This window comes from Hemicordylus capensis, chromosome 1 (assembly GCF_027244095.1).
Source record: "Hemicordylus capensis ecotype Gifberg chromosome 1, rHemCap1.1.pri, whole genome shotgun sequence".
NCBI lineage: Eukaryota > Metazoa > Chordata > Lepidosauria > Squamata > Cordylidae > Hemicordylus > Hemicordylus capensis.
In genome coordinates, this window is record NC_069657.1 from 306887007 (window position 1) to 306911137 (window position 24131).

Here is a 24131-nt window from a genome sequence, read left to right on the forward strand (position 1 = left end):
TCTCTTGGCTTTTTTAGTATTTAAGCAGTTTTTGCATTCATTCTATAAACAAATTGCATATAATTTGAAATATTGGTTCTTCACTGTCTGTAACCAAAATATTTTCAGTTTCGAAATCATTAAATTTCCTTTTTTCTGCACCCTCTAGTATCCCTCTAAAAACCACATTTGTGTGCCTTATAATATTTTCCAGATTTTAGGGACGTGCATGAATCACGAATCATGCACAGATTCGAAGCTCACCTTGGGCACTTTTAAAAGTGAGGAGAGTAGGTCGATACCTGTTCCTCCACTGTGCAGTGCAGCTTCCTGCTGCGGTAGTGTACCTGCCCTCCAGCACCCCTCATGCGGTGGTGGCATGACGGCAGCACACACATGGCCTCTGCACATGCGCGGACATGTGCATGCCGCTACTGCACCGCCACAACGGAGGGGTGCTGGGGTGTGTGCCCCCACAGCAGCAAGCTGCACCGTACCCTAAATGAGTCTCACTCAAGATAAACAAAATATGCTACACATTTAAACATTATTTACACACATAGATTCCCACAATACAAGATTAGATGACAAAAAATCATTAAGGGTCAATCAGTAGTGCAGGAAGGAATCAATAAATCAGTTTCTGAAGATAGTTCTTAGCATTTTAACATCTGATGGAGAAACGCCCCAAAGTATCCAGACCAGGCGCGAAGCCTGACTGCCAGTGGTCCGTTTGCTGCGGCGGCCCCACTAACCCTGCCCCCACGTCTGACGTCAGACGCGGGGTGTGTGGTCTGGCTCCCGAACGGAGCCTTGAGCGCGGTCTGTGTGGCCTCTTTGGGAGCTAAACTAAGCCTGGTGCTGTGTTCGCAGTGCAGTGAGGAGTGGCTCTTCCCTGCAGGAAAGAGCTGCTCCTGGCTGCGCTGCAAATGCAGCGCCAGCCTTCTAACTCTTAAGCGGCTGCGCAGCTCCTTCGGGAGCTAAAGTAAGGCTGGCAATGCATCTGCAGCACAAACGGGAGCGGCTCTTCCAGGGAAGAGCTGTTCCTGGCTGCGCTGCAAATGCAACGCTGGCCATTTAACTCCTGAAGGGGCTGCCTGGTCCCTTCAGGAGCTACTTAGGCTGGCGCTGCGTTCACAGCAGCCATTTAACTCCTGAACGGGGCCATGTTGCGCCTGCTCGGGAGCTAAACCAGCACCCCCGCGTCTGACGTCAGACATGGGGTGTGTGTCGGGGCTGCGAGGCGTGGCCCCTTATTGGGCACAGCCCAGGTTCTTTGAACCTGTTTGCCAAATTGTAGCTCCGCCCCTGATTCAGACTCTTTCTGAAGCAAGGCTTCCAGCCTATCATAGTGGATTAGGGAAGAGCAGCGGAATCCACAAAAGCTAATCATTATTGTTAACAGAACTGTTCTGGGGTGCTGGCTAAACCCTCTGGAGCTACCTTTGGGCTTGTATGCAGAATTAGCAAGACTATAGCGAACAGTCTGTTACAGTATCAATTTGTGCAAAGTTTTGGTTTGGAAAATAGAGGAGACTTAAATGTGGGGCGATCAGATTTATTTAGGGGTACAGGAAGAAAAAAATTGATTACGCAGGCAAGAAGGTAATAAAATCTTAACTAATAACGCTAATTTGGAATATCACGAAGAAGCGTTTTAGATTAAAGTTCTAATTATTACAGAAACAGCTCAGGGCTGGCTAAAGGGCCTGAAGAGCAGCTTTAGACTTTAGCTTTAGACAAAATCATGCCTTCAGGCCATCCAGTGGTTGCACCTCCTTGCTGTTGGGGCTGACATTCATATTGCTTGATTAGATCACTGGTAGGTGTGATCCTAATGAACAATAAAGTTAAATGGTTTGAGCAACCTGTATAGGTTGGAGTGAATGGGTGAGCTCAAGGCTTATCTGGCACACCAGGAAGACCTTCCAGGTGTGGAGATAATGATCCTTTTGAAACCAAGGACCTTCCCTCTGTTCTGTGCCAGACCATTAGTGCAGTGGTAGTGTGGTGGGAGTGCTCAGCCTTATCTGAACTTCTGTGAAGACAATTAGTGAAACTAATTCTTTATGCCAAGAAAAGGGAGTTTTACTATTCTCTTGAGAAATAGTCTCTCTCCTTAATTCATGTCTGCTCAATCAGCTTCCTTCTCTAAACAGAGAAGACGGGGCCATAGGGTTATACCTTGCAGTCGCTTTTTATACTGACCTTGGGTAAGTTACCCATGTTTGCGCGTGCTAAGTGACCAACTTGAGAGTTTTGTGAAATATGGGCACGTGCAGAGTTCACGGTCCCATGAGCTCATAGGCAAGATGGAGATTGTAAGCCTGCAGTTCCAAATCACATAGTGAGGTACTGTTTGTAGCCCTCAAACAGGTTGTTCTGGCAACAATATCTGAAAATTCTTCTAGATGGGGTCATATTACCACTATTTGTTCCATTCAGACTTGTGAGCCCCCGACCAAGAGCAACAGTCACGGAGCCCTTTGGCTCACACCAAGGCTCATGCCTTGAGTGAGGCATCAACAATATATAGCAGTTACCTGTAAAAGAGAGGGAGGAGTGCATAACCTCATCAAACTGCTTCCAGGTATTATAGCAACACAAACTCCTCCCTGCTGAGCTTTTCTCCAAGTTAGATTTCTAAATTAGTTTGAGGGTCAAAATAATACTCAGGAGACGCAGGAGACTTGTGATTGGATCTCCTGATGCTTAAATAAATACCTTAACCCCCCCTGCCCCTAAATTAAATAGGGGTAGTGACATGGTGTAGTGGTGGGGAAGGGGGCTTAACACTTTTGAGTTTGCAGTTTTCCTGATGGAAAATTCTGGCCTTCTGAGTATTATGTCCCAGAACCAGTATGTTGTTCTGTATAGAGTCTGGCTGCTTCCACATTAGGAGGCTATTCACATGAGCATGCAAAACCGGGCTAAGGGAGCCCAGACTGTTTTTGCATGCTCGTGTGAACCACCTGGATCGCGCCCGATCCTGGTAGCCGGGCAGCGGCAAACCTGCCCAGGTAGCCTCCTGCTAAAATGAGGTTAAGGGTCCGAGTGCTCCCTTGACCTCATTTTTTTTGGATGATGTGTCTGTCTTGGTTGTTTTGCTTGCTTGTTTGTTTATTTATTTAATTTCTATACTGCCCTTCCAAAAATGCCTCTGGGTGGTTTACACAGAGAAATAAATAAGATGGATCCCTGTCCTCAAAGGGCTCACCATCTAAAAATAATTATAAGATAGACACCAGCAAAAGTCACTGAAGGTACTGTGTTGGGGGTGGAGAGGGCCAGATCTGGACGGTGGTTCCAGACATTCATAATAACTGGGTTCTGCTCCTGTGCAGACCATGCTTCGGATAGAATTCTTTAGCTCCTTGTGATGCCCAACCGCAAACAGCACCACGGCAAGCACACTCGGGGTGGGGGGAGCCCCGTGCACTTGTGCAGTGCATTATTTGGGCTCTGGGGGTGGGTGGGAGTCGGGGGCCACATGGCGATGCTTTCTTGCACCTGACCCCTGTAGCTGCTGGGTGAACCACTGGGGAAGTGGGGCACTGCATGGCGGTGCTTTCCTGCACCCAACTCCTGTAGCTGCTGGGTGAGCCGCTGGGGAAGCTGCTGCTCAGCCCAGGGAAGGGAGAGTGATCGTTTGCAGAGAGTGTAGGGCAAACCTGCTCTCCCTGCAGACTACTGCCATGATCGTGAAAAGAGCTCCAAGCTCAAGACTCATCTCAAATTGTCACCCTTTATTCACCCAGTTTTTATGGGGAATCTGGTCAACTCTGTTGCCAGTCCATTGCATTGCAATTTGCAATATTTTCTGCGCTGTCTTTCAGTATTTTTTTTCAGACCTGATTAGTGGTGATTTTTGGTCATAAAACTCAGTTGTCTTGTTTACTTGTCTAGTGTGAACTGGCAAAGTGTTGTTGAGGCTTTCAGGGTAAAACTCGGCAAAAGTTTATTTAAGGTTCAATATCAGTTTTACAAAATATATGTTAGATTATGGGTTACCTCCTATCTGAAGATTGCTTAGTTTTGATTTCAGGTAACTGTGGAACTTTAGTCGTTGGACAAGGATGGGCAAGTCAGTAACAAACTTGTCGAGAACAGTAAATATGGCAACTGAAAAAAATTCAAAGGATCCAATGGGTCCCACACTGGAAAACTGATTTTTCAGGACATGGCATATTGCTTACTTGACAAAATTTAACAGACTACGGTTACAGAAAGTTGATGACAACATAACACATTTATGGGAAAAAGGTGTGTAGTTGTAATGCATTGGAATTGTGAGTTTTTCAAGGCAATATGTATGTATTTATTTTTGGATTTATATACTACTTTTGAGGTGAACCTCCCAAAATGGTTTACAGAAAAACTTTAAAACCATAAGCAATAAGCATCAATCAAAATATATACAATAAAACAGCAAAGAACAGCAATAAAAAGGCAGTGAGACCTAGATCTTTACATGTTGCGCTTTTAAATTGATCATCTGATACTGTGTCTTGTCTCTCTTCCATTCAGAGCAAGATGGCTTTTGCATAGCTCTGTGGTACCAGCTGAGGGAGGGGGAGACACATCAGCTACAGCTGGGGATCTGGATGGCAGCAGCTTCCCAGGCTGTGCGTGTCTCTTCTCTCCTCAGAGCAAGATGCATTTGCATTTTTTATAGTGTTCTGTAATTTCTCTCTTTCTGTATGACTAACTATATTGTTATAGTTGAGAAATAAAGGCGGGGTGGGGTGGGGAAATAAGAATGTGGAACGCTCCTTTCCCTCACAATATGGTTCCATAATATGCATGGGAAAGATCAAGTGAAGGAATGGGAGAGTAGGTGCAGCAGCTGCATCCTTGGTCAGAGTCTTTGGGTGCCATTTATGATAAAGATCTAGTAGACCTGATAATTTAGCATCATTTGTGACCCCTCTCTCCTCACTTGTATTTTATGGACTCTGCTACAGTAGTTATTAATCTTTGTAATCTCAATCCTAACTCTCTCTCTCTGTTACTCTTCCTTTTAACTCATATTTTTTAACTTCTCTTATCTCTCCCCCGCACCCCAATCTTCTTGCTTGTCTTCAAATCTCAAAATCCACCCACTTGGAGACTGTGGCTTGATTTGTGGCAATCTTCTGCCTTTTCACTCATTTCCCCATAACCCAATACCCCAAGTTGCTGAATACTCTCTTTTCTGTCTTGTTCATGCATACTGCTGTCTACATTAGCCAGCCACATAGTGACTAATATCCAGACTAAGTTATTCAATAATACTGCTCAGGAAGTAATCTAAAAGACTATTTAATTTCAATAGGACTACTGAGGAATGATTGAGTTTGGATGTCAGCCACTGTTTCTTTTTTATTTTCATCACCATTGATTTTACTTACTTTCACAATTCTGCTGTCAGCAGGCCTACTTTTCTGCCATCTTATGTCATGCTCCATTTCAGCCTCATTCTAAATCTTAAATTGATTAATCCTTTACCTTATCCTAGTGTACCTGTTGCTTATCTAAATCTCACCTCCTACAAGTTCAAGGGAAATTGACACCTGTTGGTTTATGATATTGATTCAACCTGTCTTTAGAAACAGAAAGTGCAAATAATGGATTTTTATGGCTATTTCAGATACACATATGGAAAGCCAGTGAAAGGGAAAGTAACTATCAGTTGCTTTATATCACCGGTCTACTCAAGAAAGATAGATATCACAAAAACATTGGAGGTGAGTTGTGCTCAGTCTTGCAGTGTACTTATGTTTCTGAAAAGTCTTACATCTTCAGCCACCTTGATGTTTTCCTGGAAAAGAGAATATCTTCTGCCTTTCTTGTCTTGCCATACTGCTACTTAGAGCTCCCCCTTCTCTCTTTGCCAGTCCGCTTCCCTCTTCTCCTTCAAGGAGCACACTAGCCTCTCTATATTTCCTCCTCCACTGCTATCTGACTTCCCTAACGTGACCCTGCACAACTTGTGACCCACCAGGCTCAATGCAGTCCAGTAGTAGAGTCTAGCAACTTACCTGAGGCTCGATAAACATAGAACCTAAGAAGTACTTAGGCCAGAGGTCCATGTAGTCCACCTTGCTGATTCCCACAGTGGTTAACCAGGTGCTTCCTGAAAGCCTTCCTGCAGGACATGATAGCAATAGCTCTCTCCTGCTGTTGCTCCCCAGCAATTGGTATTCTGTGGTATACTGCCTGTGCATCTGGAGGTTCCATTTAACTGTTGTGACTGCTGATAGATCTTTTATCTGTGCATTTGTCCAAGTCCCTTTAAAAGCTATTTAAGCCAGTAGCCATAAACACATCTTGTGCAGCAAACTCCATAATATGTATTGCACATTAAGTGAGTTCACATGATCATTGATGGAGTAAGACAAAAAGCATCCTACTCAGTTTCAGGAGCTGTGCGTGTGCTCCTGATTTTCGGTCTTGTGCTAGCAAAAACCTAGGTAGGAGGAGTGGGCAATGATAATCTGTAAGACGGTAGCGGGTAGGAAGGTGCTGTCCTACCTAGCATTTTAAAAAGATAGGACAAAAAGTCATCTTGAAATCCCGTCTCACAGATGATTACTCCCCAATCTTCTTACCTAGGTTTTTGCTAGTATACAACCAAAAACTGGGCGTGCGCACAGCTCCCGAAACAGGAAAGGACACTTGTCCTACCCCATTAATGATCGTGTGAACTGACCTACTGTGTGAGGAAGTACTTTCTTTTGTCAGTTTCCTTGCCATGAAGTTCTTATGTTATGAGAAAGAGAAGAAAAAATCCTGTTCCCTTTCTCTACACCATCATAATTTGTAAACCTGAATCCTGTTCCCATCCAGTTGTCACTTTGTCTAAGCAAAAAGGCTCCAAATTGTTCTAAAAAGCCCCTTTTTGTAGAAAAGGTGATCTAACTCATTGATAAATCTGGTAACTCTTTACTGAATCTTTTTCCAGCTTTATGATACCCTTTGGGACAACCGGAATTACACATAGTATTCCAAATGTGACTGCACCATAGATTTATATAAAGGCGTTACGATATTGCCTATTGCATTCTCAGTCTTTCTTAATAAGCTCTAGCATGGAGGTTGCCCTTTTCACTGCTGCACACTGAGTTGATGTTTTTATTGAACTATCCACCATCACTCCAAGATCTGTGTCCTCGTGAGGTGCTGCCAGTTCAGACCTCATCAGATTATATGCGGTTAGGATTTCCCTCCTTAATGTGTAAAATAAGTTTACACTTATTTGCAGTGAACCTCATATGTCATTTTCTTGCTCATTTATCTATTTTGGAGGAATCCTGTTAAGAATCTCAAGAATCTACTTGAGTTTTCATGATCCTGAATAATGTGGTGCCACCCACAAATTTGACCACTTGACTGCTCATCCTTTACTTTAGATCACTTAAGAACAAGTTAAATGACAAAAATAGATCCTTGGGGAGACATCACTGCTGACTTCCCTGTGTTGTGAGGATTGTCTGCTTAGTTCTACCATCTGTTTCTTGTTCTTAACCAGTTACTGAACCTGGAGGCATGAAAACTGGAGGCATGAAAACATAGCTGAATATGATAGTGATCAATATGAATCTAGCAGCTTCAATAATCTCTGTGGGTGGTTGTTGTCACAATCCAGAGATAGTTGAGCATATTTAAGTCTCATTGATTTCAGTTAGACACACCTAACTTTTTCTGGACTAGGGGTATGCACAAACCTGAACTGGTTTGTCTCGAACCGTGCTGGCGGGCGGTCTGGTCTGAGATTGAACTGAACCAAGCCCAGTCTGTGGCGGACCGGTTCGGAATTGAGGGGCTGTGCTTTTAAAGGTGAATCCTGTGAGGATGGGGTGGTCTGTACCAAGCAACTAAGGACCTGAACTTACTGGGGCTAGTGAGAAAGGCTGATTTGTTGACATCTGTGAGGTCAGGAAGTATTGCCTTCTTGCTCTGGCTTATTGATGTAAGAAGGCTTCTTTGGCTGATGTGATTGATCTTAGCTTGTGAGTGGAGCCATATTCCTTACCTGGGTGTGGTTCAGTCTAGAGACACATAGAGGTCTGGGAGATTGTGACCAGTTTTGGGGCACTACATTTTAAGGAGGATATTGATGAACTGGAACTGGTTCATAGAAGGGAAACAAAGATGGTGAGGTGTCTGGAAACCAAGTCCTATGAAGAATGGTTAAAGGAGCTGGGTATGTTTACCCTGTATAAGAGAGAACTAAGGGGGAGATATGTCAAAAATCTGAAGAGCTGACACATAGGAGGAGATAAATTGCTCCTGAGAGTAGGACTAGAACCAATGGGTTGAAATAAAGAAACAGATTTGAGTTAGACTTTTATTTATTTAAAATGTTTATACCCTGCCCCTTTAGTACACCACTACTCAGGGTGATTCATTAAATAAGAAAAATAGATGCACTATACAAAAATATAAAATTAATAGAATTTAACTGAAAACCAGTCTCAGTTAAAACCAAATTTAAAATTACAAGTTAAAAAGAAGGAATTCTCTGATGGTAAGAGCTGTTAGATAGTGGAGCAGTCTTCCTCATGCAATTGTGGGTTCTCCTTTGCTGGAGAATTTGAGACAGACTGGACAGCCATCCAAGGTCCCTTCTAACTCCAAAATCCATGATTCTATTTCTCTGCTGTTCCATTAGTTGGCAAGAGCTGGCTGGTGATGCTTGGACTAAATCTTTACCTAACATTCATCATGACACCCATTGCAAGTTTGAGTTCTGACAGTATGCCCTACTACTACTGCCCGAAGGCCTCAGTGAAGTGTAGTGGTGAAAAATACCTTCTGGGCTGATTTTTATTTCTGATTATTCCTTTTCAAAAGATGAATAAGCTGAGCAGTTTGAATTGTTCTTGATTTCAGATTAATGGAAATGTGAACTTCACTTTTGACCATCTAGAGATGAAGAATATAACTTACATAAACTTGTATGAGAATTACCTAATGCCTATAGAGGTTATAGCTGTGGTTACAGAAACACTGACAGGTATGTTGCTTAATATAGGCTTCTCTGAAACCAATAATGTTTATTTCTCTTTCCTGGAAGAACAGTGGAAACCCTGAGAACTGGCTTCATGGGATGCTAAACATTTTAATTTGCAGTATACTCTGACTGGACATCATTACACTCACCCTCCAGGTCACGTAGCTGTATACTGCAAAGTGATTCCTGCCCCCCCACTTTTGTTTGCAATATACTTGGCACAGTATTGTACCCTTGTTCACAAAATGCAACAGATAATTATTCAAAAATTCAGTGTTGTTTTTTTTAAACTGGCTTGTAACAATGACAGAGCATGCAGGTGAGATTTATAATCTGCCTATAGTGGGTTCTAATAAGAAATGAGAGTTCAGTTCCCCAGCCAGCCAATTTTTTTTTTTAAAGGAAAAGAAAAGGAAACTGTTCCATCACTCAGTTTCTTATAGAAAATGTATAATGTTAATTTCTTAACGTTATAATGTTAATTTCCATAACATATAAAATAATGGTATCCAATCAATTGCTATCTGGTCAAAGTTAAATGTTTGTTTTTAAAAAGCTTCCTGTTAATTTCATTGAGAAAGATTTGAGTGTTGCTTAACTGTTGAAATCAGAGTGAATTCAGAGTGCTTGCTTGACCAAATTCTGCCCATATTTAACTAAATAGGAGTTAGATATTTGTGCTTTCCAATGCTTAGGTCTATTACTTCTTGCTTTAGTAAATTGCCCACTGATATTATTTAAAATATCTTGCCTTTCCTATGCTCAAGGTGGCATATAATATCATTCAATATATCATTACAATACAAAACAACAATGAAAATCTAAACCAAGAGGGACATGTAAAAATAAAAACCAGCTAAAGAACAGAGGCCAGCTAAAAATAGAAGGTGACATCCAGATTAAATGACTTAGTAGTACTACTTAGGAGTTATTCTAAAGTACTACAATTTCAATTAGATTTCTGTCTAGTAACTTAGGATGTTAGCCACAGTCTACAGAGTGCAGGCCATTAAAACAAATTAAATAATAATTTGAATAAATATGTTTTTTAAAACCTTATATTTTTTAAAAGACCAAGGGGGCAAGATTGTGGTAGTGAGTTCCATAGCCTGGGTGCTGCTGAAGATAAGACTGTTTCCCATGTGCTTGCTAACTATCCCTTCTCAAGCGGTGGGACATGCTGGAGGACCTCCAGATTTGATGTTGTTGATGTTGTTGGCAGGCAGATATAGGAGGAGGTGGTAGGTACTTCAGATACTTTGGTCCCAAGCTAGTTAGAACTCTAAAGATCAAAACCAGCATCTTAAAGCCTGGAAATGGATCAGTAGCCAGGGCAGTTGCATCCACAATGGTATTATGCAGTCTAGTCAACAAGCCCCACTTAATGGCAGCTCCACTTAATATCTGCTGTACACTAGCTGAAGTTTTTGAGCTCTCTTCAGGGGCAACCCCACATAAAGCACGTTACAATAGTCCATACTGAGGTGACGAAAGCATGGCCAAGTCTGCTTTTCAAGGAATGTGTAATGCAAGGGTTACACTACATCATTCCAATAGACCAAAAGGATTACTAATGAATCAAATGGCAGATCGGTAATGTTCCTAATCACCACAATTGCATTATTCCAGTATGACTGCATGGATGTGCAGTGCCACCAGATATGAAGATAAACAGCACTTGGCTGTTGTCTTCTGTCAGAGCAACTGTGATTGAATTTATTTAAGTTTATTGAAGTTAGGTGTTAGGTATTTTGATTTTGTAAAAGAATTCTTCAAGTGCTTCACTGACTGAATAGCTGGGCACATCTCTAAATACATTTCAACTGATCTTGAGTGATTTGGATATTTACAATAATTCTTATTTTTGTTTATAGTATTATAAACAAATATATTAGTTTATAGTATTATAAACTGCCTAGAGATGGACATATCTGGTGGTATAAAATATGATAAATAAAGAAATAAAACTATCCTTTACTCTGCTTGCCCATAAAATAAATTAACAATTGAGAAATGTTCACAACTGCCAACAACAGTGGCATAGCTAACCATTAGTCTGAGAGGGGGTTGTTCCTGGGTTGTCGGGGTCTGGGGACTGCTATGATGCCACCTCATCCATCCCCTAGGACACCCCCTCCTACACCCAGGTGATCCTTGCCTGTTCCTAGCCGGCTGGGTGATTTCTTTGTTGCTTTCACTTTGGAGTGAGGGAGAGAAAGAAAGTACCACATCAGCAGAGGAAGTGCTGGCTGGGACAGACTGAAGGGCTATGCATCCCCCTTCATGCTATTGGCCACACCCTCTGCACCACTATGCATCTGATGCTGATGCAGGGGGCATGGCCAGCACCAGGAAAGGGGGGATGAACAGCCTCTCACCCCCTCCCACCGAGTGCTTCGTTCATTGGCTGGATGCTTTCTTTTTCTCCTTGCTTCAGAATGAGGGAGAGAAATAAAGCACCCAGCCAGTGAATGAAGTGCTGACTGGGAATGGGTGAGGGGCTGTGAACTCCTTTTTCCTGGTGCTGCCCACACCCCCTGCATCATCATCAGATGCATGGTGGCACAGGGGATGTAGCCAGCAGCACAAAGGGGGCTGCATAGCCTCCTTAATACATCTGATGCCAACGCAGGGGGCATGGCTAGTATGGGTGTGTTGCAGTCTGTCCCTGGGCTGCTGTCGAACTTACTATGCCCCTGGCTGCCAATAATTCTTTGAATTGCATTTATTTGGTTTAAATCTTGGAAGGCCTGTTAAGAACTTATTTGATTTCTGTCTTGGAGGGCATCTGCAGTTTGGCGTTTCTTCTTCTAAAGAAGAGGTGGCTGTGTATATAGACTCCTTGTTGTGAATGTTGGCAGTACAACCATATAGTAATGATAGCTACAATAATGATAAATATACATTTTTCAGGTGGTGAAAACCTATTTTTATGCACTTGGTTTCTTAAAAATATCTCCATATATTCTAACAGGAATCTCTCAAAATGCAAGTGCTACCATATTCACAAGACACGTTGACTACATATTAGAGTTTTCTGAGTATACCAGTGTTCTTAGACCTTCTTTGAGCTTCATAGCGAGGGTAAGTTTCTGTTACTGTTTGCCTTATCAATATCACTTCCTGCTGCCTGGAGCTGAGGACATCTCTGACTGGGTTATCCTCCCCACATGCTCGCAGGCAGGACTAATTGAAAAGTATTACCAGCCTTAAGAGACCGGGATGGATAACCCCGCCCAGCTCTTTTAGTCCTGCTTTGCTCCTAGGCAGATATCCATAGACTAACTTGTTACTACTTGATTTAAACCTTATTATACCTATCTTGATTTCTCTGTACCCCCTTATCTGATTTCTCTCTACTTTGCCTTATCTGTACCTTATTATCCACTTTACCTTAAAAAACAAAAACAAAAAAACCCCTTCCCTTTCCCCTCTTTTCAGTATGCCTGTGGAATGCTGTCAGGCTATTAGGCATATCCTTGTACCGAGGAGAAGGAGCAGAGCGGGTTTTCCGCTTTCAACAAGAGCCCTGCTTCCTGCTTCGCCGCCATTAATGGCTGCACCATGTGGCCAAGGAGATATGGGGGATACCAGACAGGGTCCCTCTTGGAACGTGGGGAAGGACGCCGGACTGGGTCATCCGCAGCTAGCCTGCATGACTCAGAACTCGTCTAGAGCTCAGGGAGAGAAGGAGCCGGTCAACGTGGGCCAGGCTTCAGCCTCATTCCCACCACTGCCGAGCTCAAGAGAAGGGACGTGCGCCATTTCAGCCGTGAGCTCCAACGGCTCTGCAGCAGCTTTGGCGGGAAGGTTGGGAGCCACCTCTGGGCAAAGCCATGCCTCCCCGACTGGGACCATGTTAACCAGAGATCACCGGGGAGCTGGATCTGGGCATTGGAGAGAGGCTGCACACACCAGACTGAGGGACACAGCTACAGCACGGGTGAGATCCCTCCTTGTTCCGGCTAGTCAGAATGCCCCCAATGGGTCCCAATACCTTGCAATGTATTAATCTTCTGCAGGAAATGCCCACTAGGTGGAAGAGCTGGATTAAGGATACTCTGATTTTATCCCTAAAGGGGATTATGCAAAGGGCTAAAAAGGGCAAGAAGAGGGGCAGGGGATTTTCTCCCTCCTCCTCCTCCTCCTCCTCCTCGGAAGAGTCTGGGACACATTCCCTTAGAAAGGCAAAGCACAAGAGAAAGCACACTAGCAGTGCTAGACAATGATCTCTTGATAAAAGGTTTGGGCTAATATGGAAGAGGGGGTACATTCTTCTGATGGCTCTAGAAGAGAATCCACTAACCCTATGCCTAGCACCCCAATTCCTGTAAATGATAATACTGCTGCACTGAGATCCAATACTATATTACAGTATACTGTACCTGAGGAAACAAATGATTTAAATGTCCCCATTGTACTGGTGGAAACGCCTCCTGGGGACCCGGGTCTGGACGCATTGGACAAGGAGGAGGGAGAATGGTTGGACGCCCAGGACAACCCGGCGTCTACATTCTCCCAACGCTTATTCGCACAGGCAGACTTTGCACACCTTGTAACTAGTGCCATTAACACCTTGGGCCTATAGTCCTCAACTCCCACAGAAACTGCAAAGCCTTTTTTTTTTTCTGCAAAGCAAAACAACAACAACAACAACAACAGAGAGCTGACTTTATCTCTACCCGAACTGTTTGCTGACACTGTTAAGGAGGAATAGGTACTGGCTACATCTAACCGAAAATCTGTATCTGTGGCTAATAAATATTTATTCATTTCAACAAGAGGCAACTGATATAAAAGGATCGAGGCCTCTTTTAGAAGGGCAAACAAAGCATCCTCCCTATCTATAAGAGCTTCAGCGGCAGCATCGATGGTATCTCGTGCCTCAGTAGTGTGGTTGGATGACCTTATCCAAGATCCTCCACTGGACATATATAGCTTTAGACATCAATTGATAAAAATACAAAAGGCTCAGGCTTTTTTCTTCAGATGCTGCCTTGGATGCTATAAGGTCTGCTTCTAGGGCTTCTACTGCTATGGTGGTAGGAGGGTGTAACTTATGGCTGAAGCATTGGCCTGTAAATGTGGTGTCCAGAACAAATCTGGCTGAAGTCCCTTATGATGGGGTGAAACCTTTTGGTGAGGAGGCACTCAAGGAGGTATTAATAGAATCAAAAGAAAAATGTAAAACTATGCCTCTGCCTCCACCTCCATGCTGGCAGGAACGTCCACCACCCAGGAGGAATGTCCAATATCAGTTCCAGCCCTTTCGGTCATTCTGACCCTATTTTTGTGGGAGGGACAGAGACCTCAGGTCTCAATGCCCCCAATGGAACAGACAATGGGGAGCTAGAGCCTACAACCAAAATTGCTTCTCAAATCGGCCCAGACCGCAAAAACAACAGTGACTTGTCACTGATGGGTCTTGGGGTGGGGTGGGGATGGGCGCCTGTCAGCCTGCTTACACAAATGGCAGACGACTACCACAGACCAGTGGGTGCTACAAACAATTGCAACAGGATACAAAATAGACTTAACAGCCTCTCCTCCCAACAGAGTTCTCCCCACACCAAGGTCACGCTGGCCTATCAAGCATATAGGCCTTCTAGATGCAATACAGCACCTAAGGGATATAAATGCTGTAGCGTTGGTTCCTGCCTCTCAGTATGGCAAGGGAATATATTCAATACTGTTCACAGTTCCCAAGAAGGACAAGAACCTCAAAGCAGTCCTGGATTTAAAGTTCTTGAACTGCTGGATCCTGAAACACAGATTTCGAATGGATTCCCTTCGTTCCATAACAGAAGCCTTACATCTAGATCTGCTAGCATCCATAGATCTAAAGCATATTTACTTGTGCCAATACACGCCGACAGTCGACATCTACTGCATTTCAGGTACTCCGGGATACCAGTATAAAGCCCTTCGCCATTTCACTTGTGGGAATCATATTGGGGATCTCCAAGAGTAAGATCATGAACCATCCACATATTAAGAGGAGCTACTTTGCTTTCACCTGTGGTGGTCCATCACTTCCCATCCTGGATTGAATGCCTAGGTCTTGGGTAGAGAATCACCTAGCATCGGTCATGGCTTACCATGTACAATCTACTTGACTGCAGACTGGCTGAGTCAGGAACAACTGTTGCCAGGCGAGTGGGCACCCAACCAGAGGGTCTTCCAGAGGATTACTCAACGATTTGGGAGACCGCAGGTCAACCTGTTCGCGTTGACACTCAACACGCAACTCCCCAGATTCTTCACTCGTTTTCCATGCCCACAGGTGGAAACTGTGGACGCACTGTTGGCGGAGTGGCCTCTGGAACTTCTCTATGCATTCCCTCCCCAGCACCATTCCTCACATGATTCCTATGCAAAGTTCATCAGCTCAGAGCACAGGTCATACTGGTGGCACCATATTGGCCCAGGAGGCCATGGTTTCCAGAGCTGTACCACATGGCCCGTGAACCATGGTTTCTGCCGTGTCAGATAACTTACTACATCAAGGGCCAGTAGAACATCATGATCCAGGCTGGTTACAGTAGCCGCCTGGAGACTGAGCGGGGAATATTGAAACATTATGGGTATATGAACAGAGTAGTGACCACCATGTTTAGCTTCCACGAGAGACTCAACAAAGCGCATCTATCAATACACCTGGAGAGCTGTTCTCCACTGGTCGGCTAGACATTCAATTCCTTATGGCGCAGCAACAATTAAGGACCTTGTAGCCTTCCTGCAGGAAGTCTTGGACAAGGGGCTCATGGTGAACAACCTGAGGAGACATGCGGCAACATTTGTGGGAATTATATTGGGGATCTTCAAGAGCAAGATCATGAACCATCTGCATATTAAGAGGAACTACTTTGTTTTCACCCGTGGTGGTCCATCGCTTCCCATCCTGGAGCTTACGCAATGTGCTCTGGGCTCTACAAGCTACACCTTTTGAGCCACTAAAAACTGTACCTTTGAGAATCTTATCATACAAGATGGCCTTCAGGATAGCGATGACTTCTGTGTGTAGAATTTCAGAATGACATGCCTTGTCTGCTCACAAGAATCTTTGCATATTTTCAGCTGATTTGGTTCGTCTCATACCGGACCTCTTTTTCAGACCTAAGGTGACCTCCACGTATCATCACTCGCAGGATATCATTTTGCCATCATTCTGTCCTAGGCCAGTACAAGCAAAGGAATGGGAGTGGCACAAATTGGATGTACGGAGATGTCTCAAGATGTATTTAAAAAGGACAGAGGAATTTAGACATACGGAAGCATTATTTGTTAGTTTTGTTCCGGCCTCCATGAGCAATCAGGCATCAGTACCTACTATTGGCAGATAGATACACACATGCATATCTCTTGCTTTTGAAACCCTTACATCTATGTCCTCCAGAATATATATCGGCACATTCTATCCAGAACAGTGGCCACATCTGCTGCATTTTCAACAAATGCTCCTGTACAGGAGATATGCAGCGTAGCTACCTGAAAGGTGCCATCGACGTTCACAATGCACTACAAGATCGATTCATATGCTCTTCACAGGCTGCATTCGGTCGCAGAGTGCTTCAGTGGGTTCTTTCTCTGGAGTAGGCAGGGATACTCCCTCCCAGAGAGTGTTACGGCCAGAGCTGGGATATGTCCCAATTAAAGATGTCCTCGGCTCCAGGCAGCAGAGAATGGAGCATTGGTTCACTTACCGTGAAGGCTTCTTTTTGCTGCTGGAGCTGAGGACATCTCTGCTCTCCTAGGTGGTGTCCTGGCCTACTCCATGGAAAGCCTGTAGATTGTAGAAAATGAGGCTTTCAAATAAGGTTGTGTTACTGCTGTTGTATTTATTTTATATGTTATTTTATTACTTGTTTCTATAATAATAAATATGTTCCGTGTTACTTGCACATTTGGCCTAAAAGAACTGGGCGGGGTTATCCGTCCTGAGCTCTTAAGGCTGGTAATACTTTTCAGTTAGTCTTGCCTGGGAGCATGTGAGAAGGATAACCCAATCAGAGATGTCCTCAGCTCCAGCAGCAAGAAGAAACCTTCACGGTAAGTGAACCAATACTCTGTTTCATAACAAAGAATATCAATATCACTTCATAGCAGGGTAAATGAAGTAAGTGCTAGGGTTGTGAGAAGCTTCAAGCTGGTATTTGACTCCAAAGCAAGTTTGGAGTCAAGTACCAAGTTTGACCCAACTCAACCCTAATAAAATTGCTGGACAGTTTGTGTCCTGCCGATGCAAATTTGGCTGGCTTTGCTTTGGTCTGTGTTGGCAGCTCATCCCCCAACCCCTTTACTGATTGGCAAGAAACAGGGGCAACTGCAGCAACACATCTTGAGTGTGAAAAGCATTATCTGAAGAGGATTTTAATTCCTCTTACTGAAGTCTGGGAAAATCACAAGGTATTCTGGGAATTGTAGGCTTTTCCAGGGCCAAGGCTACTATGATTCCCAGAAGACCATGCATTTCCCCCAGAACTTCAGCAAAAGGAATTAAAACCCTCTTCTGAAAGTCCTCTGCAGACTTGAGCCATATCACTGCAGCTGCGCATGTCTCCTGCTGGTAAAAGATGTCAGGGAAGGAGAACAGGTCAGGCGGTGGAGGGGAGGGGGAAGACTGTTGAAGTGAGCTGAAGTGATTTGGTTTGAATTGAACCACTTTTTAGTCCTAAGCTCTGAATCAAGTTGTGGGCTGCCCTGAAGTGCTGAGGCAGCACCCCCAATCAAATTTGGACACAGCCCTAGTGTGCCTTTTGGGGACAGAGTTATATTTTAAAAATAGCTCAAAGCTGTCTTATAAAGAGCTTAGGAGCCCTTTCTCACAATCCTGGAGAAAGGGCTCCACGCTGCAGGGGAGGAAGCCTTAAAAAGCTTACCTCCCCCACAGATGATCCTGGTTTTCTTGCTGGGCGAGTAGATTGCTGGGCGAGTGGATTCGAGTGGATTGCTGGGTGAGTCGATTGCTGTTAGATGGCTGCTGCCAGCACCCGGGAGGTTTGGGAGCTGGGAGGCCCCTGGAGCTCCCATAATGCACTGCACAAGTACATAGTGCATTATGGGGAGCCTCCCTGATGCCAGCCGGGAGCCCTGCAGTCTCCCAGTCCTGGCTGCAAGCAGCCAGGCCTGCCGGATAATCAGCAAAACAGGGCTAAGAAAGTGCTCGCTCTCTTAAACCCATTTAAGAGGATGGTTTGGTGGGTTTGCCGCCGGGATCAGGCACGATCCCAGTGGTGTTCTCACACATGGGCAAGACCAGGCTTGGCTTCACTAGCCCGGTTTTACCTGCCCATGAGAACAGCCTCTAGGTATGACTTCATTTGCATCAATAGGGTTGGAAACTGAGAAATGCGGGTTGAAGGAAACTTGTGCAAAAGAACCTTCTTGCCGCTTCTCCACGCTGCAGCGCCCTCTGGAATGATGTGAGGAGAAGGGAGTTTTGGGGAACTGGGCACCTTGCATGAGCTATCCTGTGCCCCCCTGCACCTCATCCCACACCATTTGGAAATGTCCCCCAAACTCCAGGAATGGGTTTTTATGGGGAATAGGGTTTGCAGAGGAGCCAGGAAAGTTCTATTCCACTTGTGTGTCTCAGGAGCCAACTGTAGATGTTTTGGTCTTTATTAGCTAGAGATAGTGATTTATAAGAAGCCTGTCCCTGATAACTACACTGGATTTCAATCTAACCCTGCTTTTAATCAAACAATAGTTTTTACAAATCATTGATTAATATCCCGGTATTTGTAATAGTACATCTACCGTAGAAATGTGTACTGTATTAATTTAATACCAGTTTAACTGCCACAGCTCTCTTTCCCCCCTCCCCACACCTTGCAATTCTGTGAATTGCAGTTTGGTGAGAGTGCTTAGAATTCTTTGCTAAAGTTCCACAGCCCCACTCACTTCCAAAGTTTCCATGGTTCCCAGAGGAGAAGGAATAACTGCTAGACCAGTTTAAGTCTGGAATGTTAAGTCTGTATCTCATGGGGACTGTCATTGGCTGTGTGTGCACCTGATGTTAATGCTTTGGGTAAAATTGCATAAAGGCTGCAATCCTATGCACACTGACTTGGGAGTAAATCTCATTGAAAACAGTGGGGCTTACTTCTGAGTAAGTGTGCGCAGGATTTGTCTATACCTGTTTGGGACTTGAAATAAAAGTTTCATTTTCTAAATAAATAACATTTCATGGATGTGCAGGAAAAATAAATATTGACTCTATTTATAGATAACTTTTTTCCTGTTTTCAGCTGAAAGTAACAAAATCTGACCAAAGTCCATTGACTTCTGATGAACGAAAGAATAATGTAATGATCAGCGTCAAACACTTAGAAAAAAGGTACTACGTCTATAAATATGGAAAGGAATCACAGAGAAATCACACAGCTCGGACTTTAAACTACACTATTCCAGAGAATGGGATTATTCAGATTGAATTTTCAGTTCCAGTTGATACAGTAGGGCTGGAAGTTAAGGTATATATTTATATGTATTTTTCTATTATTCTGTCCAAAGCTTTAATTAGTAGATTAAAAACTGCTAGTATGGAGAATTTTCTTAAGCCTGCCATAGTATTTCTATAGAGTTCTTTTCTATGTTCAAAGTGTTTCACATTCATTTTGGTAATCCCTGCAACAATTTGTATAGTAGACCATTATTTCTTCTGTGAAATCTTTGTGTATCAGTGTGAATGTACAGAAGGCCACTAGAAGGACTCTTGTTATAGATAAGCAACTTGTCTTTATTATTTATCTCCATACTGTAGCGACTGGGCTGAGGCTGAGAGATAGTGGTGGCACTGGACTGGTATAATAAAACTTCCTCCCAAGCGAGATCTCTCACGCTTGTTCTATTGAGATGTTTAGGCAGTCACTTAAAACATCTCTCTTACAAGAATTATTCGTTATTGTTTATTCCTGTTTAGCTGCTGCTGATTTTGTTGTGTTAGTTTTTAAGAGAATAACTTAAACAGATTAATTTTTAAAATGTCATATTTTATGAAAATGTATTTTATGTGTAGCTATTGATTGTAAAGCTCTTTGAGTGTCTTTTTGGTATAAAAGAGCTATATAAATATAACAAGTAAATTAATAGTGACCTGCCTATGGCCATCTAGTATAATTCTGAATAGACGTGGACAATTTCTGCTGGGCTCTCATTGCATTGGCTTGGTAAGTAAGTTGAGCTACTTCCCTAAAAATCGAGAACTACTGTGGCTTATTTCTGAGCCAGTCCAACTTTGAAACAAAGAATTGCTGCTGCTAGCAATAAAGTATAAACATGGCCTAATGAGCATCTTGTTAAGGAATAAAAATTAATACGTTTGGTTGTTTGCACCCTTGATTCTCCACTGCTTTTCTTGGCTTTTGGTGGGGAATGGCAACTTCATTTATTCATCTGTGTTTCCCACATTTTGAGGGTATTTAGGGAACAAAGCATACCTAATTACTGCAGAGTGAATCTTTTTACACAATAGTTACACTGTGGGGAAACATTCTTGAATCATCACCTTATTCACAGCTGTTTTAAATGCCACCCCACACCCGGGCCCACTTCCCTTTTGTTTTACAGGCTGAATTTCTTGAAAGTGAAGCTTCTATAGAGGTACATAGTGTATTCTACTCTTCCACCAAGACTTACCTTCTAATTAAGAAAGCAAATCAAGATGCAAAGGTAACTTATGCTCACCAATAATTCACCAGTTTCTAAATTCCCCAGTCATGCATGATTATTATTCAAATCATGTTTTTTTTCTAGGTTGGGACACCTTTGGAGCTGAATGTTCAAAGCAACCAACCCATGAAAGAGATCAACTATATGGTAGTTTTTACATAGTTTACATTTGTTGTAAAAGATTGAGTACAGACAAATATGAGAAAAACATATGGTATTCTCATATAGCAATAGCACTTACATTTATATACCGCTCTATAGCTGGAAGCTCTCTAAGCGGTTTACAATGATTTAGCATATTGCCCCCAACATTTCTGGGTACTCATTTTACCGACCTCGGAAGGATGGAAGGCTGAGTCAACCTTGAGCCCCTTGGTCAGGATCGATCTTGCAACCTTTTGGTTACAGGGCGGCAGTTTTACCACTGCGCCACCAGGGTTTGGTCAGATATTGAAGGCACTTGGTACTAAACAATATGTGCAATACTAATTTGTACATTCAGATGGAAAAATATTTAGTTTTGCTGGAGAGAAATGCTGTTTGATATTCTGGATTGAATTCCAACTAGTAATTCTTCAAACAGAAGAAGGTCTGTTCATGCAAGGCGGTGGAGTGGGGAGATGATTTTTGCTACCTTCTGTCCCTCTGCAGCCCTGTTCTCTTCCCCAAAAATCTGCTCCAGAGGGCTGGGATTGCATATAACTAATTGGCATCCAACCTGTTGTTCTATCACATGCATGTCTAACTTGCTTATTCTGAGATTTCTAAGTAGCACTAAGAACATAGGAAGTTACCTTATACCGAGTCAGACCGTGAGGCACTTCATACGACATGTGTGAAGCACCTGATGGGGTTCTGCGGGGAGAGCGGGTTTAGCCCACTCTCCCCACAGACGAGCAGCCACTCGTAGCTGGGCAACCGGATCCGTCATGGAGCCGGTGGGATTGGGGGCCGTGTGGCCCCTGGGAGTCCCAGGATGCCCCCTGCGAGTACGTGAGGCATCCTGGAGAGATCCCCTAGCCCGGAAGGCTGCTTGTAGCCTCCCAGCGGGGGTCTCCTCATGTGTTGCCACATTGTGAAGCCGCTCTGTGGCAGCACACGAGCAACCAAACGGGGTTAGCGGAGTGCTCGCTCCACTAACCTCATTTAAGGGGAGGGGTACTTTAGGTGGTTTGCTGCCGGGAGCTGTGCGACTCCTGTGGCAGCAGACGACCAGGAGAAATTGGGCTAGGCTCCCTTAGCCCGATTTCTCCTGGTCATGTGAATAGCTTCCATAGGTCCATCCAGCTCAGTATTGTCTACCTAGACCTTGACAGTTGCTTTTCCAAGGTTGCAGGCTGGAGTCTCTCTCAGCCCCCTCTTGAAGATGCCAGGGAGGGAACTTGGAACCTTCTGCGTGCAAGCAGGCAGGTACTCTTCCCAGAACGACCCCATTCCCTACAGGGAATATCTTACAGTGCTCAGTTCACACATGTAGTCTCCCATTCAAATGGAAATGCATAGGCAGAGCAGGGACAATTCATGGTTGCTACCACAAGACGAGCTCTCTTCCCAGTGGGAGCATATCTGAAATGTAAAGTATAAACGTGACCATGAAGTGTTTGGAACATCTTGTATCATTTAGTTATGCTAACCAGAGAGCTGAGATTGGCTGTGGCTTTCTACTGAGTATACACTTAATAGGAAGCCACAGCCAATCTTGGTGGCAAACTGGGTTAGTTCCTACGTAATAGCAGCAGTGAACATAGGGTCAGCTGTGTTTCTTTTGGAGATGTGTGAGTCAGTATTACACACTGTGCAGGCAACTTTGTTTTGCTTAAACTTCACAATGCCACCCCTCCCCTGCATATAGTTTCCTAATTGGAATTTTAAATCGCAGATTTGAAATTAGTCCTGGACCAAAGGAGTCATGCTTTTACCCAGGAGGTAATGCAGTTATTTGTGAGCTTAACTTTAATGAATTCAATTTTATCATCTGATGAAGCCAGTTTCAGGTCTTGGGCTTCACAGTTTTGGGCAAACTAAAATAAAATAGTTGGCTAACCTGGCAGCACCAGGAAAGCCTGAAAGTAACTTATAGTTATACTTATACTCTAGTAGAGTAACTTACTGAGGCTATTCCCACAATCAGCCGAAATTGGGCTAGGGGAGCCTAACTCGATTTTGGCTGATCGTGGGAGCCACCGGGCTCGCAGGCGAGCCCGGTTGCCTCCCAGTGGTTAACCTACCTAAGTACCCCTCCCTTAAAACTGGGTTTGTGGAGTGAGGGCTCCGCAAACCCGGTTTTTAAAATCGTGAGTAGCTGCGGTGCGGCTCCGCGCCATGGCTACTCACGTGTAGACCACCAGAGGGGAGGCGAAAAGCTGCCTCCCAGCTCCTGGGGTCTCTTAAGCATGTCCTGCATGCTTGCGCAGGCCATGCTGGAGCTTCTGGGGGACGGTCAGCCCCCACTCCCCCCAGCACCTGCCGGCTCCGTTACAGAGCTGGCAGTTGTGTTGGTGGCTGGTTCGGCCACCCAGAGCAGACTGTCCGCTCGTGTGCGGGGAGAGCGGGCTAAGCCCGCTCTCCCTGCTCACCCTTAGAAACCAGGTCTCACTGATCATGAGACCTGGCTCACTGTTGTTCTACTATTACTGTAGTGTAACTTACTGTTGCTCTAGGACTGTGTTCCAGTAGGAGGCCTTCTTCAAGGACATCAAGACATTGAAATGGTTCCATGTATTCTCCCTGACAGAATTCGGGGAATGGTGCCCTTGGCTTTTAAAGAGAGGCAAACTGGAAAGGAAATCTCATCTGCTGGTTCCCCATAATGTGTGGTATCCTGTGATAGGTGGAACATATTTTCCTCTCAGTGTCCAGGACTATGTCAATCTCTCCTTTTTATTTCCTGTCTCCTAACTGAGTCAGATGAAAGCCGTGGAAGAGTGCTTATATTACCACATTGACCCAATGTCTGAATACTCTGACATGTTAAAGAAATTTGGAGAGATCACAGTAAAAACACCTCCTGGAAAATTGACAAGGTCTGCACTGATCCAGGAAGTTGTAGGTGATCATCTCTATAAGTTTGTGACCTGTTGGAAGATTCAGATGCTGACTACCATACCAAAGCTGCCATCTTCAGTGGGAGATCAAAGAATAGGTGCATTTAGAAGCTTATGCTCTAATATTCCTTCCATGAGATCAAGGAGACCTGCTTATGGTTTCATCTGTATATGCTGTGGAATGCACAAAGCAACTGATGCCAACATGTTGTATCATGCATGGTTTGTCTAGGCATGGATAATTTCCATGCCTTTTTCAGCAAAAGATCTCCAGGATTCAAAGGGAATTTCTCAGGACATGTTTCAAATTTTAAATTCACTTGTGGTGGATGCACATTTTATATTTTTAGGATGTTTAAAGCATTCTTAAAAGAAACACTTTAAGAGATCCAACAATATAGTTTTGCTTACATAATAAAGTAAGACTCAGCTAGTCTTCC

At 43.9% G+C, this 24131-nt stretch overlaps 1 protein-coding gene across 1 annotated transcript in view; it reads left to right on the plus strand.

Moving 5' to 3' along the window:
- Positions 1–24131, plus strand: part of CD109 (CD109 molecule) — a 135868-nt gene that overhangs the window by 39020 nt on the left and 72717 nt on the right. Inside the window, exons 8-13 of the mRNA XM_053280308.1 lie at positions 5609–5705; positions 8854–8977; positions 11949–12058; positions 19225–19449; positions 20546–20647; positions 20732–20794. Of these exons, the coding sequence (XP_053136283.1) occupies positions 5609–5705; positions 8854–8977; positions 11949–12058; positions 19225–19449; positions 20546–20647; positions 20732–20794 (721 nt within the window). The remainder of the gene's footprint in view (positions 1–5608; positions 5706–8853; positions 8978–11948; positions 12059–19224; positions 19450–20545; positions 20648–20731; positions 20795–24131) is intronic.